The sequence below is a fragment of the Bacillus rossius genome, chromosome 17 (genome assembly GCF_032445375.1).
Source record: "Bacillus rossius redtenbacheri isolate Brsri chromosome 17, Brsri_v3, whole genome shotgun sequence".
Taxonomy (NCBI): domain Eukaryota; kingdom Metazoa; phylum Arthropoda; class Insecta; order Phasmatodea; family Bacillidae; genus Bacillus; species Bacillus rossius.
Genome location: NC_086344.1, coordinates 35,830,538 through 35,855,915, shown reverse-complemented (window position 1 = coordinate 35,855,915; position 25,378 = coordinate 35,830,538). Strand labels below are relative to the sequence as shown.

At 45.6% G+C, this 25,378-nt stretch overlaps 1 protein-coding gene across 1 annotated transcript in view; it reads right to left on the bottom strand.

The window, feature by feature from the left end:
* Nucleotides 1-25,378, bottom strand: part of LOC134540907 (uncharacterized) — a 300,470-nt gene that overhangs the window by 139,104 nt on the left and 135,988 nt on the right. Inside the window, exons 4-7 of the mRNA XM_063383976.1 lie at nt 17,376-17,574; nt 13,427-13,640; nt 9,001-10,447; nt 3,085-3,364 (exon numbers count right to left, since the gene is read on the bottom strand). Of these exons, the coding sequence (XP_063240046.1) occupies nt 3,085-3,364; nt 9,001-10,447; nt 13,427-13,640; nt 17,376-17,574 (2,140 nt within the window). The remainder of the gene's footprint in view (nt 1-3,084; nt 3,365-9,000; nt 10,448-13,426; nt 13,641-17,375; nt 17,575-25,378) is intronic.

Below are 25,378 nucleotides of genomic sequence, written 5' to 3'. Positions count from 1 at the left end.
AATTGTTATCTCAGGGGGAAAAACAGTTACACTACTTGATAGACTTCAACACACTGTGTTCATGTTGGAACTCTCTCTCTTTACTGGCTGGAACAGCGAGGAAAGCTCTCTTTGTGGCTCAGGTAAAAAGGAGCACTCAAAAATATCTGCCCTCTGTTTCGGTGTAGTACCACACGCGATGCTGATTTTTTTGAAGTGAAACTTCATTGCTTAGTGGACTACCATTTTGAAGCGTTAAGAAAATTCTGATTGTGTGAGGGGAATAGTTAGGTACGTGGAGGAGTGTGTCAGCGGCCACGCCTCTCCAACGCATGCACTAACGGTCCAATGAGAAGCGTGTAAAAAGAAGGGGGGGATAGGTACGTAGCGGAGCATGCCGTATGCTAGTTGTAACGGCCGGAAGGGGAGACGGCAGGGGAGAGGTAGAAATGACGTAGCAGTGATTGTACGGAATTCTCGTAACCCTGCTTACGTTTGACAACTCAGTTTTTTGTAACGGCTGACAATTGACACTACCATATTTCCTTTATTTTATTTAAATTTACTACAATTTATTTATTTATGTGGAAAAAAGTTATTGCATTGTGAAAATAACTTTATAAGTATCATTAATTTTTATGTGAATAGTGTGATTGAAAATGTAAAAAAAGATGTATAGTCTTAAGTTAGGTTTATAAGTTAGGTTGATAAGGTTTATAATTTATTTTTGGTATTTGAACGCTGTGATCTGAAATTGCAAAAGGACTAGTAGACTTGTGAGATAAACTGTATAAGTGTAATTTACATTCCATTGGAGTGTTTTGTTCTTTCATTTTATTCATCTGGAGATCGTGATTTTAACATCAAGTCTAAAAATAATAAAAAGGCAGAAGCAGATAAAAGGTTTTACTAAAGGCCACGTGACAATAAACAGCTAAAAGAGGTGCCAAAAAAAGTGCCTGTGAACAAATGCGAAAGTACAGGACGCAGAAAAAGGAATTTTCTTTCCATTGAAGTTCATACCCACTTCCTTACTATTCCCAACAAATATTCGCTGCTCTTTGGAAAGATACACTAACTGCCAGGCAAGAAACAAAGGTACACTCGGACGTTGTTTGACCAAATTGCGATAAAGACCACGTGTGTCCTTTGTTTTTAACGATTACAGTATCGTCTAGCGGCGGATGCTACAACAAACACTACTTAATGATGCCATGTATGACATCTTTCACTTTCCGATCACTCTGTAGTTTGTGTCTATGTATAGTGTCAGCTCAGAGCGTACACAGAATTTCATTTCAGGCGAGTTAAAGCACCACTATACCCACTGTTTACTTACAAATCCTTTCCATTTGTTGGTGGCGATGGAGAAATTTATACATAGATTAGGGAAATATATAGTTGGAGCATAAGGTCAAATTCAAAAGGATAGGGGTATTTTAGTGTATGTACATACTAATATAGCGGCCGTTTGTTTACAAATGGATCAGCTGTATCTGGATCGGAGGTTAAATTGGAGAAAAATGCGAACTGACATCATTACATCAGTATTATGAAGATTTTTTTTTTCGGACTTTTAATATGTATAAACATATTGGCCAGCAATATCATGATCCAATTTTCTTCCGAACAGCTTCAACTACAGTCATTAAAATAAACGAACATCCGCGCCATACTGGAATGTGAAAATAAGAATGGGTGTGAAAAACAGGTACCTAATGCTCCATCTGTATCCTTTCCTAATCTCCGGATAAATCCATCCCAATGGCCCTTATGTCTGCCAGTTTAGGTCGCCTGGCTTTTAGGCTGGCACTCATAATCCACAGTATGTAATTAATTAATTATAGGTAGAGACCCGAATAATCGCGGGTTCATTTCGTGTTATGCTAAAATTCAAATAATTATACCTTAGTGCTGCTTCTGTCATTGGTTCACTGTTAATCTGGAGGACTGAGGGCCAACTAGCGACCCTCACTCATAGAAGTGTCGAATCACAGGCCACCCAGTCGAGACGACTCACAAGTCAGCAGCCAATGAACAGTTGGCATTTGCCCGAGCGTGTAGTGGAGCCTATCCCGGAGGTCATTGGAGCCGCAAATTTTTCCGGTCTCTAATCATTAGAGACCGGAAAAATTTGCGCTTCGGATGACATCTAGGATAGAATCCACAATCCCCCTACACACTCGGGCAAATGCCACCCGCTCATTGGCTACTGACTCGTTGACACCTGTCAACTGGGACGCTTGCGAGTCGATACTTTTTTTGGTTGAAGTTTTTTTCATCGGCTCAAAGACCTTCAGATAAACTTGTGAGCCGATCAGAGAAGCAAAACAAAGGTACAGTTGCGAAACGAACCTGCAAATTTTTTCCGGTCTCTGCCAATCATGGGATTAACCCTTTTTTGTTTTGTAGTGGTATTTCTACGATACCACTTTGAAAAAAAATGTTACCGTTCGCAATGTTTCTTGTGGTATTTCCTGAAATACCTGGCGTGAGTAAAGCCTTGTGCTGCCATCTGGCGATCCTAACAAGAACAAGCGACGTTGGCTGCTTTAATTTTTTTTCTTCCCGCCACGTCTGCTAAAAGTTACACAATAGATTCTAATTTGTTTTTTAATATATTTCGTACACCGAGAATAATATGGCCACATCTCAAAAAAAAAATTTTTTTTTATATTTTTGTATATTTGTAATGTCTATGACTATATCTATTCGGTATAACAAGGCCATTTATGTAGTGCAATAAATATTCAACCTGAGATTTGTTAAAACAGAAATCAGAACAATACAGCCACGTGTCGACACGCGGTCTCGATATTCGTACAGCTGAGGGTGGGTCGGAACACACCATGGCTTGTGCCATGGAAACAGCGCCGACATTACGCACTTCCTGATTGCCGAGGCTGAGAATAAACTTTCAATTATTCACAACTCTCCTCTAAAATTTAGTTTTTTTTTTTTTTTGAGACGTGGCCCTATTATTCTCTCGGTGTGCGATTTTCTATGAGCCTCAAAAGGATTAAAGAGTACGTACGTACGCTTGCGTGGTGGAACACCCGAGGCGGGGTGTGTGGGGGGGGGGGGGGGGGGGCGGAGCGGACTCACCTTCGTCGTCCGACGAGTAGCTGTTGTGGCGACAGACGGACGTTGAAGACCGCCGCCCCGGGTCCTGGCTGCGGCTGCGACCCTCCGGCTGGGAGGCCCTCCGGCGGGAAGACGCGGGGTCCTGGCCCCCCGTCAGCTCGCGCAGCGCCTGCCGCTGCTGCTGGTGCTGGTGGGCCCGGGACAGCTCGCCGCGCGACGACGAGCCCGACGGCTTGCGAGTCAGCGGCGACTGCAGCATGCGCTGCTTCCACTCCAGCAGCCGCCTCATGGACTCCTCCCTCTGCGCAGTCACAGGCGTTCACTCGCTCTCGGTGCTAGCCGACACGCATCGTCCGCAACAGGCAAGCACTTACTTTCAGTGCTAGCCAATACACATCATCCACAACAGGCAAGCACTTATTTTCAGTGCTAGCCAACACACATTGTCCACAACAGGCAAGCACTTACTTGCTTTCAGTGCTAGCCGACACACATCGTCCACAACAGGCAAGCACTTACTTATTTTCAGTGCTAGCCAACACACATCGTCCACAACAGGCAAGCACTTATTTTCAGTGCTAGCCAACACACATTGTCCACAACAGGCAAGCACTTACTTGCTTTCAGTGCTAGCCGACACACATCGTCCACAACAGGCAAGCACTTACGTACTTGCTTTCAGTGCTAGCCAACACACATTGTCCGCAACAGGCAAGCACTTATTTTCAGTGCTAGCCAACACACACTGTCCGCAACAGGCAAGCACTTACTTACTTACTTGCTTTCAGTGCTAGCCAACACACATCGTCCACAACAGGCAAGCACTTACTTACTTACATACTTACTTTCAGTGCTAGCCAACACGCATCGTTAGAGACCGGAAAAATTCGCGGATTCATTTCGCGGTAGGCTAGACTCCAAACTCGTTCACCTTCATTATGAGTCAGTGATTGGACCACCGTTTACCTGACAGGACTCTTAAGCCAGTGAAAAACCTTCAACAAAAGAAGTATCAAATCAGATAACACGTGTTACCGAGTCATTATACAATGAGCAGGTGCAATTTGTTCTAGTTCACAGAGGATCGTGAAGTCTATCCTACAGGTCATTGAACCAGCGAATTTTTCCAGTCTCTACACATTGTCCACAACAGGCAAGCATTTACTTACTTATTTTTAGTGCTAGCCAACACACATTGTCCACTATAGAAGTACAATAACATAAAACCGAGTGCTGGTTGTCGAATTAGGCATAAAAGTTTAGTGATATTTTTTAAAAACAATGGCTACTAGTTGGATTTTTAGATGAGAGAAGTGATTGTCAGGAAAATGGTAAAGAGAAAAAGGGTAGGAAGGTTGAAGAAAAAATTAATTTGGTAGCAAATCAAGGAAAATGCCTAAACTTATGGAGCAGATGAAATAAAAACAAAGTTAGTATGATTAATAACATTTTCTTTCAGCCCAGCAAATGCCCACTTCGACACTTTTATCAATTTTCTCTGCTTTTTAAGGAACAGTTTTTAATATATATATTTTTTTAACACTTGGTCTGAGCTTGTGCTATCTACTGATGCAGAGGGTAGATACCACACAGAAACAAACACAAACAAAGAGAGGGAATACATATACAAAGACACAACATAAGAAAAAATATAAGAAAATAATAATAATAGAATAAAAAAAATAATGTGAATGATTCCAGAAATGCCAAGTAACAAGTCAGATGGGTACCCTAAAGAGATTCAGTAACCAGCTTGAGATAACGACTAAATGACCAAGTTCATGGCCACAGGCTACTGAATATGAAATATTGTAAGGATCTACCTTTAAGAAGTGTCAAGTTTTATTTAACCACTCCCCTCAGAGCCCAAAAACAAGCCTATAAAAAATGTATTCTTGTTAGAGCTTTATTTAGCCCCCTTTCACACAAAATATGGCTATGCAAATGTGTAATTATTGTAATATGCCAACATTACACAACAAAATATGACAACAAATCTACACACACAAAAAAACTATAATATATTTTTTTTGCTAGCATTTTTTTTTATGTTCCAAAATAATTAATGAGGTTAAGTAGCTTAGCTTATGGGTTATACCCGCATCGAAAGCATAAGGTTCACAGAGGTTTCGGCTGAAATTGTGGTCACATGAACCTGCTATCCTGAAGATGGCAACTGCATTGCTGACCGAAATGTCAGTGAACCAGCTAGCACTCAAAAGCCGAGCTACCTCTGACATGGGCCGAGAAAGCTTTGCAATCCTTATTAATTTAAAAGTATAAACATAATTTTAAAATAAATGATAAGCTTGCAATGTGGGTTACACATTAATCTTAAGGAGTTAGCATCCTAAGCTATTTCGCTTGATATTTCGTGTTTTCCCAAAACCCTGAGTAACTCAGGTTTCTAACATTTTTGGAAAACCTATTTGTTTGTTTTTATTTATGAATAATATACTACAAATAAGAGTTTGAAGATGATGGTTATATAAGAAAGGTTATTCCAAAATTTTATACTACATGATTTCACGCTTTCTGAACATGTTACAATTGACATAAAAAATTGCCTTTAAGTTCATAAAAAAACATCAAATAAGGACCTTTTTTGGTAAAAAAAAAAGTTGCATTGTATGGTAATATTTTGAATTTATTTAAAATTATGTGCAAAAACACAAAATATTAGCATTAAATTATTTATGATACTAACCCCTCAAACAATACTTTTTTTTTAATCACTATCCTATGCAACATCTTTTACACCACAAATTTTAAATTTTTTAGTTTATTTAAGAACCTATGTTTCGATTTTGCCTACAACATGTCAGTCCCATAGCAATAGAAATACTGGAAAAAATAAAGCATTCTATAACCGAGTGCATGAGAATACATTTAACATAACAGGAATTTGTCCGAGAATTTTTCGAAGTGAATATTGAAGGCGCTATATAGCCATCTGAAAATCACATTTAGATTACACTTAAGTTAGAATAAAAATCTTGATACAAAATATACTAGAAGCTAATATCAGACAGCCCTATGCTAACAACACAGGCAAGAGAGAGAAAAATATTCTGGTGGCCATAAGTGTGACTACAACAATATTTTATAGATACATTGTTAAATTATATATTATATTATCTGGTGTCAAACATATTAACATCTTTTTAATAAATTCTAACCACTGAAGATTATTTTCCCCCATAAATATATATAATGATTAAAAAATGTTCTCATAGAAAAAAGGGTTATTTTCATTTTCATAATGTTAGTATCATGTGTATTAAACAGATGCATTGTTCCTATTGGGCATACTGTTTGCCAGCTATCTGTTGATACTATGCAACAATTCATTGAACAGTCATACACATACACACACACATTATATTCTATACATACATGTGGTTACAATGTACGTTGTATGTACAATGTATGTTTGTTAACACACAAACTTGCATCCATGATATTTTAATTTCTTGATTTTTCTTTCTTTTACATTGCATTTAATAAATAGAACCAACTTTGCACTGTGTGTTATTCTTTTAGATTTAGCAGGATTGTGAAGGTACTGTGTACACGCGTGTGTGTTTCATTTTATTTACAATTTTCACTGTACCTGTGTTTATAACTGAGGTGAGACATCAAAATGAAATATAAGATAGCAAAGGACTGCTGGTAATTAGGCAGGGTTTATGAAATACGCAAGTCACTCTACGTAGCAACAACGTATCACAGAACCAACGCAAGAAAATCATGGTCATTTATGAATACGAAAGTCATAAGACGTCACCAAACATACAACTTGAATTTGTAAGATAGTAGAAGACCGAATTTCTTCCAATAGTCTTGTTTTGATAATTCAAATTTATCATAAAAACATATAAATCTGTAAATAATTTGACCAAAAAGGGATATTTTCTTTCAAGGTGTAAAATATTACCAAGAAAAACGTAAAAAAACACAAGTTAATTGTCTTCTTTGCACCTAACGTCTCTGACTCTTTAAAAAATTTCAAAGCATTCCAATACAAATATGGAAGGCGAAAACTCAAGGCAAAATGCGAGAGTTTGAAAGTTAGCCAATGCTTTTTGTTGCATTTTTGCATCTTACGTAGTTCATAAATGGATAAGTTAATAAATTATTATTGAAATCTTTACACATTGAATTTCTTGCAATCTTGCATAGCTTAAAAAACTAGCCTTAAAAGTATTGTGGCAGTTAGCACAATTACTGCACAGAAACAAACAATTCATTTGGAAACCAGTTGCCAAGAAAGAGCTTGTAATACTACAAGAAATATATTGTAACTTTGTTCAACACGTGATGACTATGGTAATTTTTTTGCATGATTAAAATACATGTTTTGAGATAATACTGAGTATTTCTTGCGAAAAATAGAGAATAATATTATATTTTATTTGATGCTTAATTCAAGCATAATTTAATTAAAACCAGTGTTTTATTATGCATATTAATGTGCGCAGGTACTAGGTAAGCACAAACCATAAATTCCTGGGTAAGAATTCGAACAGAGTATTACAGTGTTTTGTAGTGATATAGATTTTTTTTACAAATATCTTTAGTTTTACATGAATATTTTTATTTAATTAACAAACCTTTTTCGTGACTTCTGTGACATGAGGACACCCTGAGGACTTATACGTAGAGACCTGCAAAATTCGCGGATTCATTTGACCTCTAGAATAAACTCCACAGTCCTTTAAATACTCGCGGAAATGATACCTGTTCATTGGCTACTGACGCGTGAGACGTCTCAACTAGGCTGTCCGTAATTCTGCACTTTCTCTTGGTTTAGTGTTTCCCATTGGCTCACAGTTCCCCGGATAAAAAAATGTCGACCAATCGCTGAAGCGGTATACGAAGGTATAGTTGTTTTGATGCTAGCCTATCGCGAAATGAATCCGCGAATTTTGCATGTCTCTACTTATACGGTAGGCTAGAGGTGGGTTGCAGAGTATCTATCTGCTACTTTGTAACTGAAACACACCTGTATCAAGTACTGCAAACGAGTACACTATTCAAATATCAAGTACTTTAGTATCAGTTTAGAATTCACCTGGAACAACACCACAGCCAATGTGCGCAGAACCCGATCGCAGATGACGGTCACTTGGGCGAAGCTTGTGAAAGGGGAGGGAGTGGCACGACGAATAAGGGATAAAGAAGGGAAAAATGTAGGGGAGGGGGAAGCCTAAGATGTACATCAAGTTCTGTCCCTGCCCGAACACACCTGAATATTCACCTTCGGCCAACCTATGGTGTATTGATATATATTTATATTTCTCTGTTTATTTTAATGTAGCTATACTAACCTAACTAACCGTCCATAGTGTTTTTAAGTGTTTTAATGTAGCTAACCTAACCGACCACTTTTAATATTTGAATTAATTTTTCCTGCGCAAAAATAAAACAAATCCTGAGGTTGACCGAAGGTGAATATTCAGGCCTGTTCACAGAGCTTGATGTACCTCTTAGGCTTCTCATCAAAGTACGCTCAGTGCGCAGTGCGTGCTCCTTGCAAAGATTGAAGACTCAGATTACGAAAGGCGTGGAAAGAGAACACCGATACCTTTTTTCGACTACGAAGAATGTAGAATGATAAAACTGATACCTTTTTACGACTACGAAAAATGTAAAATGAGAAAACTGATACATTTTTACGAAGAACGTGGAAAGAGAAAACTGATACCTTTTTACGCTGGTGATGACGGCACGGGGGATGTGTAGCCTGTAACGAGAGTGCTGATACCTTGTTGCTTCATGGGACCGCTACTGCTGTAGCTGATACAGAAGTATCAGCTACTTGTAACTAGTACATTACTGTATCAGTAACAGGTTGGAACAGACACCGAAAATTGCTGTAACAACCCACCTCTACGGTAGGCTCCGGGGTCAGCCTCTGGAAAGCCACGTACGTACCTGCTGCACCTTGCGGTCGCCCTCGCGTGCGTCCGTCGAGCTCCTGGGCCTCTGGTCTCCCTCGCACACGGCCTGGGGGACTCCGGCCGCCTGGGGCGCCTCCGTCTCCTCGTCTCCGGGGAACCTCTGGCGGGGCAGGCGCGCGCTCGCCGACCTCAGGAACTGGCCGTCGGCCCTGGGGTCCGCGTACTCGCTCCAGCGACGCGACGGCGACCTCCCGGGCTGCTGCTGCTGCTCCTCCGGAGTCCTGGGGCGTCTCGCAACCACCGGGTCCCCGTCCACCAGGCCCGGGACCTGCGCCGGCCTGGGGTGCCTGAACACCGGGGGCTCAGCGTCGACGGAGACCTGGCCCAGGTCCCCGACGGCGACCGGGCTACCTCCCGTCGGGACCTGCGCCAACCTCGGGTGCCTCACGACCATAGGGTCCCCGTCGACGAGGGTACCTCCCGTCGGGACCTGCGCCGACCTAGAGGAGTGTCTCACGACCATAGGGTCCCCGTCCATGAGGCTCGGTACCTGCGCCGACCTTGAGGAGTGTCTCGCGACCATAGGGTCCCCGTCGACCAAGCTCGGGACCTGCGCCGACCTCGAATGCCTCGCAACCATAGGGTCTCCGTCCATGAGGCTCGGGACCTGCGCCGGCCTGGGGCGCCTGAACACCAGGGGCTCGCCTCCGTCGACGGCGACCAGCGACCTCGCCGACGGGGAGGAAGACGACGACGGCGGCGGCCGCGCGGCGTGCTGCAGGTACGTGGCCGACTGGCGCATCTTCTGCGCGTACAGCTCCTCGGACCAGTAGTACGAGTCCCCCGCGGCTTGGGCGGGCGCCACGTCGAGGCTGGACTTGGGTCTCTGCAGGCGCGCCGCGCGCTGGGGCGAGGGCTCGCGGCGCGCGTGCTGCGGCAGCGGGGTCGTGTGGTAGCCGTGGTGGTGGTGGTCGAGGAAGTCTGCGCTGTGGGGTCTCGGGTGGTGCTGGTGTTGTTGTTGTTGGTTCTGGCGAGGTCTGTGCAGCGCAGACAGCGGAGGACCGGCGCCCCTGATGTACGCCACTTGCCCCGACGGCCGCCGGTACACGTGCGTCACTCCCGCCGGGTCCTCGCGGCAGTACACGTCCTCGTAGTCGCGCGCGGCGGTTGCGGTTGCGGCGGAGGATCCGGACCGCGCGTACGTGTCCGGGGTTCGTCGCTCAGCGGGGGCGGCGGAGCAGCAGTCTTCGGGCTCAAGGCGGCGCGGCTTGGGCGGCGCGTTGGCGTACACGGGGGCGGCGTGCCGGGGGCGGGGCTGAAGCTGGTAGCCGCCGTGGAAGCCGGAGTCGCTGTCCTCCGAGGCCTGCTGCTGCTGCTGCTGCTGCTGCTGCTGCTGCTGCTGCTGCTGCTGCTGCTGCTGCTGCTGCTGCTGCTGCTGCTGCTGCTGCGAGGGTCTGCTCGGCCGCCGTCTCTCGCCGCAACTGCGGGCAACACGCGAGTGTCGTCTTTATCGCGCACGAACCGCCTCCGGTGCGTGACACTTGCCTTCAACAGCTGGGGGCCACCCGCTTGCGTAACAAGCCACTGACTCCTTTGTGTGTGTGTGTGTGTGTGTGTGTGTGACATCATAGCTCTCGGCAGGAGCAATTTCGTAAGTGAAACGTAAATATGTAATCATTTAATCAGGGGCGCCAACAACTAAATTTCCATAAAGGGGGTGGGAGGGGGGAAGGGGAGAATTTGTATTTCAAGGTGGGGAATGGTGCTATTTAAGCATTTTTTATTTATCTAAAAAATTGATTACACCGCACTTTCTTTGTCCCCGTTTGCTCCCCACTTCAAGGTTTCAGAGGTGGGGCAAAATACCCATCCCCCCCCTCCTGTTGTTGCGTCACTGCATTTAATAATATTTATTGTCGGAAATCAGGGCCAAGGCCGAGGCTTAGTAAATTTTTTTAATTTTTTTTTTGAAGTTATACTTTTAATGCGACTTCCAAACAAGGTTGCGTTAAACGTTTAACGCTACCATGGAGAATTATTTGCATGCAATTAAAAACTATTTTTTAAATGATGCCAAAGAAGTTTAACTTCTCACGCGCGTACCTAAGTACACGCACCCATTTTTTTTTTCCCGCTCTTATCGAAGCAGTTTCATCACATAGTTTAACATTTTTTTTTTCTCTGCTAGTCAAACGAATCGGATAGTCGACGCAGTTGCTCCGGCAGCGAATTCTAGCGGCGGGTGCGGAGACTACGTGTGTTTCGCGTCCAGAAAAGCGGTTGAAAAACACAATTTTACGTTTGCTTATCGCAAAATTTTAAAGAATTGAACGTTAAAATTTTTTTGTATCATAAGATTATTTTTCAACATGAGAACGCGTGATTTATTGCACGTTACCGAGGTTCAGATGTTACACATCTCTGGCGAGTACTGAAAGACTAACTCACAAATGTTTTTTTTTATACCTTCGTCTCTCTGTCAGGAGTTGGCTTTTAAAAACACTCGCCATAACTTTGCCAAAACGAACAAAGATCCAAATCTCAGATCTACAACTCGCTATAGCGACAGTAACAAAAGACCCAATAATTAAGGTCCTAAACCTATAATGACATAACAACATTAAAAAGAACTGCGTAGACTAAAAAGATTTGAAGGAAAAAAAATTATAAACATTGATAACTCCCAGATCTCTGTCATAGAGCCCAATTAATTTACAAGAAATAATATAATAATGCAACTACAAACTAGCAAATGACTGGGAGTGTGGAGATCGGTGAGGAGGAGGGATAGGGGGAGGTGGAGTGAAGAGAGGAGAGCAGGAGGGGAGAGGGGTGACAGGAGGGGAGAGGGGTGGCAGGAGGGGATAGGGGGAGGGGGAGTGAAGAGTGGAGAGCAGGAGGGGAGAGGAGTGGCGGGAGAGGGGAGACGGACGGGAAAGGGAGGGAGGAGTGAGGGTGGATGGGGGAGAGGAGATGGGAAAGATTGGTGAGACGTGTAAAGGGAGAAGGGAGTGGAGAGGGGTGGCGGGGGAGGGAGGGAGGAGTGAGGGTGATCTGGGGGATAGGAGATGGGGAAGGTTGGTGAGGAGGGGAAGGGGGAGTGGGAGAAAGGGGGAGGGTGATAAAGGGGGAGGGGAGTATGAGGTAGAGGGAAGATGGGGGGTGAAAGGATAATGGGAAGGGGTAGGGAGAGGCAAGGGGAAGGGGGAGAAAGGGGGAGGGAGAGAAAGGTGGAGGGGAGTATGGGGTAGAGGGAAGACGGGGAGTGAGAGGATAATGGGAAGGTGAAGGAAAAGGCGAGGGGGAGTGGGAGAAAGGGGGAGGGAGAGAAAGGGGGAGGGGAGTATGGGGTAGAGGGAAGACGGGGAGTGAGAGGATAATGGGAAGGTGAAGGAAAAGGCGAGGGGAAGGGGGAGAAAGGGGGAGGGAGAGAAAGGGGGAGGGGAGTATGGGGTAGAGGGAAGATGGGGAGTGAGAGGATAATGGGAAGGTGAAGGAAAAGACGAGGGGAAGGGGGAGAAAGGGGGAGGGAGAGAAAGGGGGAGGGAGAGAAAGGGGGAGGGGAGTAAGGTGTAGAGGAAAGACGTGGGGTGAGAGGATAATGGGAAGGGGTAGGGAGAGGCGAGGGGAAGGGGGAGAAAGGGGGAGGGAGAGAAAGGTGGAGGGGAGTATGGGGTAGAGGGAAGACGGGGAGTGAGAGGATAATGGGGCACTAGTAGAACTTCTACCACGCCCCACTCTTCCTCCAGGACCATCCTTCTATTCCTGTAATCCACCTGCTTGTAATAATGCATGACCTTTGCATCCCGCATGTATGTGCCCAGGGTTTTCCCTCTGTCTATGGAGGTTTTACCTGGGCCCAACTTATCTAGTTTTAGTCTAGAATTAAGAGTGAGGGGAGTTAGTCATGGCGAAAACGTCTGCCATGGCTGGCCAATCCCCTCCTAGCACATGATGCACGTGACCTTTTCTGCATGGTTAAAAACCCGCATGTTTAGAGCGTATAGGGCTTGCCCTGAGACGCACTTAGAATCTTCCCTACCTAGACCCCTCCCTTACACACTTAGTTTTAACTTAGGTTAGGAAAACGGTAGAGGGAAGATGAGGGGTGAGAGGATAATGGGAAGGGGGAAGAAGAGGAGAGGGGGAGGGGAGTATGGGGTAGAAAGGAAGATGTGGGGTGAGAGGATTATGGGAAGTAGAGGGAGAGGAGAGAGGGGAAGGGAGGGAAGGGGGAGTGGGAGAAAGGGGGAGGTGAGAGAAAGGGGGGTGAGTGGTAGGGGGAGGGGGAGAGAGGGGAAGGGGTGAGAAAGGGGGAGGGGGAGAAAGGGGGAGGGGAGAAAGGGGTAGGGGAGACAGGGGAGGGGAGTATGGGGTATATTAAAGATGGGGGTGAGAGGATATTGGGGAGTGTGAGGAGATGAGGAGGATAATGGGAAGGCGGACGGCGGTCGGCTCACCTGGCACCGCCCTCCTGCAGCAAGGACGCCAGGTGGAGAGCGCCCGTCCACTGCACCATCAGCTCCCGCGAGTCGGCGGCGAAGAAGTAGGTGCGCATGTTGGCGTGTTCCGCCTTGAAGGCGTGCTTGCGGTGCACCCGGTCGTCGGGCGAGCACGGACCCACCCTGTACGACGGCAGCAGGATCGACCCCAGCAGCTTCTCCTCCTCCGGTCCTGTCTCACACACACACACACACACACACACGTCAACATTTCAGTTCCGCAAATGGGAACACAAGACAACCCGGTAACACTCACTACCAACTTGACACTTCCCTTCCTGAGCTAACACTGCAGAATTTCTACTTGGAACCAGGGCCGGTGAAAAGGTAAATTGGTGCCCTAGGCGGAAAAACCTTAATGCCCCCCCCCCCCACCCACCCCCCCGGCCGGACACCCCAAAAAAAATTATTTTCCCTTGCCTCAAAATACATCACGTAAGCCTAAGATTTTGTCAACAATCAAATGTAAGCAGGCTTGTGTTTTTTTTATTTTACTTTTTTTACTCATTACAAATCATAAACAGGTCACCGTGGACTTTAAATAATTACTTATATCAATATAATCATTCCAAACTGTTACAAAAATCCATTTTCATATAGTTTCAATAATCTTTAAACATATTATATCAGCTGTTATAAACATATTATATCAGCTGTTATGTGTCGTGCTGCGCCTGCCCCCAGCTACTTGGCGCCCTAGGCGGTTGCCTAGTTCGCCTATATGGACGCGCCGGCCCTGCTTGGAATGGTACCAATAGAAGTTTCATCAACATTGAAAATTCCATGTGGCCGAAAAAGTTTCTTTGAGTTCACATCCCCAAGAAGTTTAAAGAATTTACTCCACAACTGGCCGATTGAAAGCACGTGCTCTGGCGGCAGATGTGGATTCAGGAACCCTTAATGTTAATTATTCTGGATGACGAGGTCGGAAACCCAAGTAACCAGTCTTCTCCTTCAAGGCCCTCTTCACGGTTGAAAGGGGTGTGCAATGCAATTCTCGAAAACAACTGTACATGGTCCCCACAAGAGTGGGGCTGGTTGGATCCCTGTGTCCACAGCCGGGGTACAGCCCTGTTTATTTTGAAATGTTTAACAATTATATATATATATATATATATATATTTATTTTACAAACTAGAAAAATATATTGAATGAGTGATTGGCCCTTGACGTGTGCTAACTCTTCTGTCCTGCCTTTTAATGTGATAGATTTTTTTTTTTTTTTTAGTTACTGTACCCCGGGCCTTAAACTGTTTAATATATAATTAATCAATTTAATTAACTCCGTGCCACCTGATTTCAAAGAGCGGACAAAAATCAATTAGTAAATTAGTTAGTGATATTTTAATGACGGACGGACAGTAAAGTGGGTCGAGGAGCCGGACGGCGGGCAGAGGAGCCGGAGGACGGACAGTAAAGTGGGTCGAGGAGCAGGAGGACAGACAGTAAATTGGGTCGAGGAGCGGGAGGGCGGGCAGAGTAGCCGGAGGACGGACAGTAAAGTGGGTTGAGGAGCCGGAGGACGGACAGTAAAGTGGGTTGAGGAGCCGGAGGACGGACAGTAAAGTGGGTTGAGGAGCATGAGGGCGGGCATAGTAGCCAGAGGACGGACAGTAGAGTGGGTCGAGGAGCCGGAGGACGGACAGTAGAGTGGGTCGAGGAGCCGGAGGACGGACAGTAGAGTGGGTCGAGGAGCCGGAGGACGGACAGTAGAGTGGGTCGAGGAGCCGGAGGACGGACAGTAACGTGGGTCGAGGAGCCGGAGGGCGGGCAGAGGAGCCGCAGGACGGACAGTAAAGTGGGTTGAGGAGCCGGAGGACGGACAGTAAAGTGGGTTGAGGAGCCGGAGGACGGACAGTAAAGTGGGTTGAGGAGCATGAGGGCGGGCAGAGTAGCCGGAGGACGGACAGTAAAGTGGGTTGAGGAGCCGGAGGACGGACAGTAAAGTGGGTTGAGGAGCATGAGGGCGGGCAGAGTAGCCGTAGGACGGACAGTAAAGTGGGTTGAGGAGCAGGAGGGCGGACAGAGGAGCCGGAGGACGGACAGTAAAGTGGGTTGAGGAGCAGGAGGGCGGGCAGAGGAGCCGGAGGACGGACAGTAAAGTGGGTTGAGGAGCATGAGGGCGGGCAGAGGAGCCGGAGGACGGACAGTAAAGTGGGTCGAGGAGCCGGAGAGCGGACAGTAACGTGGGTCGAGGAGCCGGAGGGCGGGCAGAGGAGCCGGAGGACGGACAGTAAAATGGGTCGAACAGCCGGAGGGCGGACAGTAAAGTGAGTTGAGGAGCAGGAGGACGGACAGTAAAGTGGGACGAGGAGCCGGAGGACGGACAGTAAAGTGGGTCGAGGAGCCGGAGGGCGGACAGTAAAGTGGGTCGAGGAGCAGGAGGACGGACAGTAAAGTGGGACGAGGAGCCGGAGGACGGACAGTAAAGTGGGTCGCGGAGCCGGAGGGCGGACAGTAAAATGGATTGAGGAGCAGGAGGGCGGGCAGAGGAGCCGGAGGACGGACAGTAGAGTGGGTCGAGGAGCCGGAGGACGGACAGTAACGTGGGTCGAGGAGCCGGAAGGCGGTCAGAGGAGCCGCAGGACGGACAGTAAAGTGGGTTGAGGAGCCGGAGGGCGGGCAGAGGAGCCGGAGGACGGACAGTGTAGTGGGTTGAGGAGCCGGAAGGCGGTCAGAGGAGCCGCAGGACGGACAGTAAAGTGGGTTGAGGAGCCGGAAGGCGGTCAGAGGAGCCGCAGGACGGACAGTAAAGTGGGTCGAGGAGCCGGAGGGCGGACAGTAAAGTGTTTCGAGGAGCCGGAGGGCGGACAGTAAAGTGGGTCGAGGAGCAGGAGGACGGACAGTAAAGTGGGACGAGGAGCCGGAGGACGGACAGTAAAGTGGGTCGCGGAGCCGGAGGGCGGACAGTAAAATGGGTTGAGGAGCAGGAGGGCGGGCAGAGGAGCCGGAGGACGGACAGTAGAGTGGGTCGAGGAGCCGGAGGACGGACAGTAACGTGGGTCGAGGAGCCGGAAGGCGGTCAGAGGAGCCGCAGGACGGACAGTAAAGTGGGTTGAGGAGCCGGAGGACGGGCAGAGGAGCCGGAGGACGGACAGTGTAGTGGGTTGAGGAGCCGGAGGACGGACAGTAACGTGGGTCGAGGAGCCGGAAGGCGGTCAGAGGAGCCGCAGGACGGACAGTGTAGTGGGTTGAGGAGCCGGAGGGCGGGCAGAGGAGCCGGAGGACGGACAGTGTAGTGGGTTGAGGAGCCGGAGGGCGGGCAGAGGAGCCGGAGGGCGGGCAGAGGAGCCGGAGGACGGACAGTAAAGTGGGTTGACGAGCCGGAGGGCGGGCAGAGGAGCCGCAGGACGGACAGTAAAGTGGGTCGAGGAGCCGGAGGACGGACAGTAGAGTGGGTCGAGGAGCCGGAGGACGGACAGTAACGTGGGTCGAGGAGCCGGAAGGCGGTCAGAGGAGCCGCAGGACGGACAGTAAAGTGGGTTGAGGAGCCGGAGGGCGGGCAGAGGAGCCGGAGGACGGACAGTAAAGTGGGTTGAGGAGCCGGAGGGCGGGCAGAGGAGCCGCAGGACGGACAGTAAAGTGGGTCGAGGAGCCGGAGGACGGACAGTAAAGTGGGTCGAGAAGCCGGAGGACGGACAGTAAAGTGGGTCGAGGAGCCGGAGGACGGACAGTAAAGTGGTTCGAGGAGCCGGAGGACGGACTGTAAAGTGGGTCGAGGAGCCGGAGGACGGACAGTAAAGTAGGTCGAGGAGCCGGAGGACGGACAGTAAAGTGGGTCGAGGAGCCGGAGGACGGACAGTAAAGTAGGTCGAGGAGCCGGAGGGCGGACAGTAAAGTGGGTCGAGGAGCCGGAGGGCGGGCAGAGGAGCCGGAGGACGGACAGAGACTGCCCACGCGGACTTACCCTTGTAGTAGAAGAGGCAGTACTCGGACAGCACGAACCAGCGTCGCTTCCACAGCATGAGGCCCTCGCTGCCCTGCTTGTACAGCCAGCCCTGCAGGGCGACGGGGGCTTGGGGCAGGCGCTTGACGGCGGGGGAGCGTAGCTGGTGCTGCGGCCCCGCCCCCACGCTGCGGCGGCGGGCCGGGGGCGGCGCGCACCCCTGCAACACATGCGCGATCCTTACTACCTCGCTGTCTCCCAATCATTGGGGACAGGAAAAATTCGCGGTTTCAATGAACTCTAGGATGAACTTTATAGTTCTACGTACACTCGGTCAAATATCACCCTCTCATTGGCTGCTGTCTTGTGAAGGTGTCCCAAATGTAGCGGCCTGTGATTCCGACACAGCTTCGGTCGAGTGTTTCTCACTGGCCCAGAGTCGTCCAGGTGAGTTGTGAGCCAATAGCAGCTGCAGCACTGAGGTGTAACTATATGAATTTCAGGCTGTCGTGAAATGAATCCGCGAAATTTTCCGGTCTCTACCAATCATCCATCGGTACCTTTTCACTTTAAATGTGTTTGCCAGGAAACCACAAACTTTACAAATAGGGACGGAAAAAACATTCACGGGTTCGTTGTCTTATAATGGCTCTGTCACACTGCACTTTTTTTTTGTCTCCAACTATAGCAATAGAGTTGGATGGGTATAATTGGAGGGACAATGGCTTCCGATTTTCTTCATCAAATAATATTGATAACTGTGCGGAAACTCCTTACTATTTCTTGTGTTTTCAAATATGGCCCCAATTGGGTTGTCACAAATCTCTGTGCGACCCTTTTCACTTTTGAATGTTTTGGTGTGTGCCTAGGCCCCACTTCTATGGAGACTAGTTAATCACGTTGGGCTGTATTACTCTGTGTAATTCGACCTTGCTAGTGTGACTCTCAGTTGGCATGTGTTTGTGGTATCTAGGCCACAGTTAGGTATTGACTTAATAAAAACATATACATAAATATACACTGGGATAAATGATATAATAAATAACATAAATAACACTCACAATTAAAAAATATATACTTATTTATTAAAAACGAAAATAATTCAAATTTTACTCTTATTATTATAATTATTTATTTACTTATTATATTCAAATTCCCTAACTGTTCTTTGGCATCACATCCCACATATGATTTCCAACCATCAGGAGTTACGATGCGCACATTTAATTTACAAGCAATAGTCTTTGATTGGGTTCGACGATATTACACAGTTTATTTTCGTAGATATAGGGATCTTAATTGTTTTTCCTCGTCTAGTTAGGTTCAAAATAATGTCGGTAGAGCTCAGAGTTTCTCGCTCGTTAGGACCTCTGAGTTACGTTAGCAGTGTGTAAAATAAAATAAATTTGTATCAAAAAGTCAATTTTTTCGTAGACAAGGTTAAATAACGTCAAATTACAATGTTTATATTTAAATTAGGCCGCGATGTGACGATTTACGGGGGGTACGTGACGATTTGTATGTAACTGTGAACACAATTTTTTGCACTTTTTGTTACATACTTTCACTCCTAGGGCCTTTATCTTTGTAGATAAAGCCTACTTTAGTATCTAGACTCCCTAAAGATACCTACATAATTTTCATCCTCTATTCGGGATGCCTACTGCTAAACAGCTATTTCGTAGGATTTAAACTTGCCGACGTCACGAAGCTTAGCTATCTTAAGCAGCCATTACATTCCTTCTTCTTCTTGCTTCTCAAATTAAGCCAGTTAACAATACTCAACTTAATTTCAAATGGCGGGCCGTGATTGGCCGAAAACCAAAATCAGTTACATTAATTACTTAATAAATAGTGAAATCCGCACGCAACAATAGCGCAGAACACAAAATTTCACGTAAAATTTAAATACATAGGTAAATATTAAAATAATAATTTTTATTACAAAATAACGGCGTTAACTTTACCGTTTGCCGTCTTAATGTCAATTACTCCTTAGAGGGGTCTCAATAATGTTAAATTTCAAACGTCCAAATCAGTCCATAGAGTAACATTCTCATAGATATACTTACATTTGAAATAATTTACCTTTTTTGAAAATAAATTACATATCAGAATTAAATAAATCATAAATAACATTTAATACGTCAAAAAAATAATATGTTGCAGTACATAATCTTACGTATGTTTTAAAAAATTTACACTGTTAAAATTCGTTTTTGATCTGAGCTTTCTCTAGCTTTTAATCTTAATCTGATTTTTGAATTAAATAATGCATCACCGTTGTACACGGAATTTTTGATTCTACGCTTTCTTCCGGTTTTAATATTTGAAAACAGCTATTTGTTATATTCACATTAATAATCGCCAAATAAAAATTAATGTTCATTGATTATTAAAAAATATAGTTTAGTAATTTTATTTTTTTGCATAAATAATTATTTTTCATGGTAGGTATACTCATCTAAGCATAAATTTAGTTACTTCACTTTTATAACATATTTAATCATCCATGTATTCTTCGCCATTAGAAAGATTTGTTGAGACGGAAACGGACGTCATTTACGTTTTCGTTAGGCGCGATTTTCATTGGTTGATTACATTCAACAACTAAAGTATTTTAATAACCTGTTAAATGTAAAATCTTTGATGAAAATTCAACTAATACCACTCGTCAAACAACTATTGGTGTTTTCCGTGATATAACACTCCAACCAAATTTTGACAAAACAAGTGGAAAGTGTTTGAAGCGAAAGTTTGACAGAGTCTAATGTGTACTCCATGGCGAAGAGAACCGAAAGGGGGGGGGGGGGGGGGTTGCTCCCTTCCCATAGGATAAACATTTAAGATGTGTTACCTGGGCGACACATTATTACTTTTTTTTTGTTTTTTGATCGAGGATTTCTCATTAGCTCGAAATCTTTCACATAACAAGCGAACTAATCGTAATGCACACCAAAATTAATCGCCTTTGAATGTTATCCAATCGTGTGAAGAAACTTCACAAGAAAATACACTTAATTTTAGTTAGGTTACTGGAAAAAAATGATGTTACCTGCAAACTATTTGGTCCAGGTGGATTCTTATCGAATGACTATTTTTTTTTGTTTACGAAGTGTCAATGTTACTGCCATCTTTCGTCGAAACACTTGAACTGTTTGAAGTGTTGCGCCAGGTTCTTGAGCGATGCTAACAAATTTTACCTGCCGACTACTATAGAAACCATCGCCTTAAGAGGCCCACCCAGTCAGGGGTGTATCTGTGCCAGCGAGGCGGGATGATAAGCGCGACGCTCGCTGGTGCTTCTAGCGCGGTGTCTCCTCTGGACTGGCGCGCAGTCTTCTCGTCGTGCATCGAGCGGCGACTGTGACATCTCACGGCGGAGAAATGAAGGTAAAGGTGTAATGCAGGTCCCTTAAGTGCTTTCAAGAATCTGTATCGGTTGTTTTATGCCTTAAAGTTACTCTGAAAACACGCCGTTTAGCCATCTGAACTTTTATAAAAATACAGTTTAAAAACTTAACCCAGAAACAAAACTACTTACCGGTAGGGACCTAAAAATTCGCGGTTTCAATTAACTTAAAGATCGTCTACAAAATCCTATGTTTATTCGGTCAAATAAAGCCAGTTCGTTAGCTGCTATTTGCGAGTCGTCTCAACTGGTTTTTGCCTGTGATTCGATACGTCTTTGGTTGAAGGTTTCTCATTGGCCCAGATACGTCCAGATAAATAGTGGGCCAATAGCAAAAATCAGCTTCAAGGTGTATGTATTTGAAATTTTAAACCATCTCTAAATGAATCCGCAAATTTCACCGATATCTACTTTTCGGCCCTCAGCGGATTCTTATATGCCGTTCGCAAACAGATCCTACTCGGGATATCTTGAGCAGTTTTTTTCCCCCAAATTATGTGGTTTTCCCTGAAGCTCTGCACACACACTGTGTGTGCCCGGGTGGGCGTAGGGCCATAATCCGGGCACAACCCCTCTCGAACAGTTCCGACTGTTACGTACGTCATATATCGGCGCCGTATCCGGGTCACGTGTTATCTTCGAACCCTTCCCCTCCATAATCCAGGACTACCCCCTTAATCAAACGCCAAGCCCTCCCTTCAATTAACGTTCCGCTGGATGTTGCAGCACAAGGGAGGGGGGCGGGGGTGAGGTGGTCGATACCTCGTGACGTCACTGGTCCTCGTGACGTCATCGACCGCACGCGCTTCCCTCCCTTAGCAAACGCAGCTTCCACCCCTCCTTCGAACACTTTCCCCGCTTCCACCCCTCCCCACCCCAGCCACGCGCCACGCGCCAAAAACACCACTTCCTTAACACTGCACCAACCCTCGCCCGAGCGGAGAGAAGCCCGTAAGTCAGACCGGAACCCGCCGCAGCTCAAAGCTACCAACTTTATCTATTAGAATTCCTCCATAATGCACAGTTTTGCAGGCATGGGGGCACTTTTTCTAAACTGGCTGAAGTACCCGACGTTGCCCGGGCTAAACACGTCATAATAGAAGGAACATCACTAACCCAGTTTCAAGTATGTGGGACGTACACTTGAAAAAAGGGAATTTATTATTTTATTAAAGTCCCAATGAATGCACGATCTCGGTGCATCAAGGCTACGCATCAGCAAGACCGGGACGCCAATCTTCAGCTTCGTTTTGTGTGGAAGGCAGGTTACCCCTAGGCAAGACATAACGACGCACCCAAAGATAGAGCGTTACAAATTCAAGACAACACCATCTATTGACGAAGTTCTAAACTAAACTGTTATTAGCGCCTTTAGTTCGCTAGCAGCCGCGAGCTTCACTACGCGGATGGGTTTCGCCAAGGAGAAGGATAGGAAGTTGCCATACCTTACTATATGACCATGTGGCGGACATAGAGAAATGACACAAACTCTTATTTTGTGTGTGTGTGTAACCTACAACATCATATGATTTTCTATTATAAAACTGATTTGACCCCTTTTTCGCTCCCTAAGGGATGGAATTTCATAATTATATGTAGTCTTATGTCACTCTCCGGCCCATAAACTATCTATATGCAAAAAAAAATCATGTCAATCCGTTGCTCCGTTAAAGAAGGACAAAGAGACAAACACACTTTCGCATTTATAATATTAGTAGGGATGGACCCGCAGTCTGTACTGAAGTTGAAGAAAAGTGTTTAGCAATTGGAAAGCAATACAAAGAAGGCTGATGTGCTAGAGTTTTGTATAATATCTTGAAAGGAACTAGCTATAGCGTGTCCCATAGTTTGTAGTGTACACTTTAATGGGAATTTACTCTCTCTCTCTCTCTCGTTCTATCTCGTTCCAATTCATGATTTCTTCCATTAGCGCTGTCCTTTCGTGTGCTCTGTTGCTAGATATATGCCACACAGTGGAAAGGTTTTGGACACAACTTAAAGTAAGTGAGTGTTTCAGTACTCGCCAGTGATGTATAAACATACAAAACCTCGGTAACGAGCAAATTCGTGTGTTCTCGTGTTCCTATTATATAAGTGAAGCCAAAATTAAAACATATAACTACTCAAGTGCATTAAAAATTAAAAAAAAAATAATCAAATTAAAAGTGTTTTAAATAACTTGAAGTGAACACCCAAACAATTTTTATTTTATTTTGCTACACAACGTATGAACAGCTATGAAACAGTACGAGCTATGTACCTACGTGAGGACGTCATTTTCCGCCTGCCCTTAAATCACCCGATAGCAAAGGCGTTAGTCCGATGTATCAATCCCCGCGCGCTTTGTCAAACAGTGGGTAATAATAACATAACAATTTACGATGCATTCGCGCAGGCAGTAAACTGACGGTGTTACGAGCGAGGCATAACGCTGGTGCTCCAACAGTCCTGGGCTAAAGTGTCTCGCGTAAGCCCGGTCTGTTCACGTTTAACGACATAATGGTCCACTGCGAACGCCATGCGATAAGCAGGTGCAAGTTTCTTCCAGCTGCCGTGCTCACCAGTTATTGGTGAGCCTCAATAGTCACGATGAATTATTGGTTTTTCGATAATTTCATATTTAAAAAAATAAATACATACAACTAAATTTGAGGTTATATAAGCAATTCATTATGTGTTATCCAGCTGTAAAAAACCCATAAAATTAACTTCTAATTAATTAGGTGATTGTCATTGGCTTCTAAATCTTCAAGTATGAGAGAAGTACGCTTGAGCCATTTTAACCGGTCTGAAACTACTTATCGGCCCAAAGGGAATTCTCAAATGGTGTCCGTGGACAGACCTCGCTCGGATGGTCACCCACCCACCCGGGCACACACACGGTGTGCAGAGCTTCAGGAAAAACCACGCAATTTCAAAACTACTCAAGATATCCGAGTGAGGGGTCTGCTTACGAAAAAGCATTTAAGATTTCGCTGAGGGCCGAAAAGTACTTTTGATTTCGGATTAAGTTTTTAAACTGTATTTTAAGAACGCATGTTTTCAGAGTAATTTTTTAGGCGTGAAACAACCGGTACAGATTCTTGAAAGCACTCAAGGGACTTGCATTACACCTTCATCTTCATTTCTCCGCCGTGTGATGTTACGGTCGCCGCTCGATGCACGACGAGAAGACTGCGCGCCAGTCCAGAGGAGATAACAGCGCTAGAAGCACCAGCGAGCGTCGCGCTTATCATCCCGCCTCGCCAGCACAGATAAGCCCCTCTGAAGGACGCGACGTGGTGGCGGTCTCCTCGGGCCTTCGAGCCGGACCGCCGCTAGTCTGGACGGCTGCCAGACGCGCAGGGCTCCGGCGGGAGCCCGCAATCAATAACTGGTTATTGCGGGAGCGCTGAAAAACAGCGCCGTCTTCTCTTCCTCCGCCGCGGGCGACTGCAGCTCCCACAGACTCATTCAGAAAAGGGGGAAAAAAATTCTGTGCTTTTTACATAAAGATTCCTTTTGAACCCAGTAGCCAAGAAATAGCTTGTAGCACTGCAACTAAAAATATAGTAAAGGAGTAGCTTGGCTTCTGGGTTGTAGCAGTGTCCTTGGCGAATAATTCACCGACGTTTCGGATCGCCATCATCAGGGAGCAGTTACCTAGGTATCAGTACGTAACAACTTCTCCCTGATGATGGCGACTGAAACGTCGACCGAAACGTCGGGTGAATTATTCGCCACGGACACGGCTACAACCCAGAAGCCAAGCTACTTCAGACAATGGCCGTGAAAGACTGCGAACATTATTTAAAAAATATTGCAATTTTGCATAACCCGTGGCTACGGTTATTTCTGCATATATGAAATACGTTTGTCGAGGTAATATAGAGTATTTCCTAAGAAAATAGACATATTTTTTTTAAAAAATATTTCAAATGATGTTTCATTCAAGAATATTTTTTTTTAACGAATGATTTATAATTGGGACTTTGTATTTGATATGGACGGGTAAGGATCCGAACCCAGTATTACTGCGAACCGTATTTTGTAGTGATACAGTGTTTTCATGTAAATGTACAAATTTACTAATATACGTGAATATTTGTTAAATTATTTATTATTACAAAAAAATTAAAAATTAAATTTTACCAGCTAATTATGTAAAATGTATTAACTATATATATACATATATATATATATACATTATGTTGATTTTCGGCCTCTCAAGAAGCCTACAAGTGTAACCCTGCTAAAAGTATGAATAAAATATTGACGTGGAAACGATACATATACCCTTAAGAAATACGAGATACATTTTCTAGGTCACAGTCAAACGACCGCCTGTCGAATGAAACTCCAGGTTAAACGACTCTCGATCTGCTGCCCGCCCGGTCATAAAGCGACTCCTGTGTCTACTGGGGTGTCGCCGAGAGAGTGACAGAGGGTAGCTACCCCCAGACGCCAGCCCGGGCCTGGCGTCTGCAGTCACGTGACACCGGCTCAGCCCGCACCAGAGTGACAAAAAAGGGGGGGGGGGAAGGGAGGCAAAGTGCGGAGGCCCGACTATCGATTACCGATGAACCCGGCCACTTAACTGTGCTTGATAATCTCTCGCCACTCTTGCGCCGTC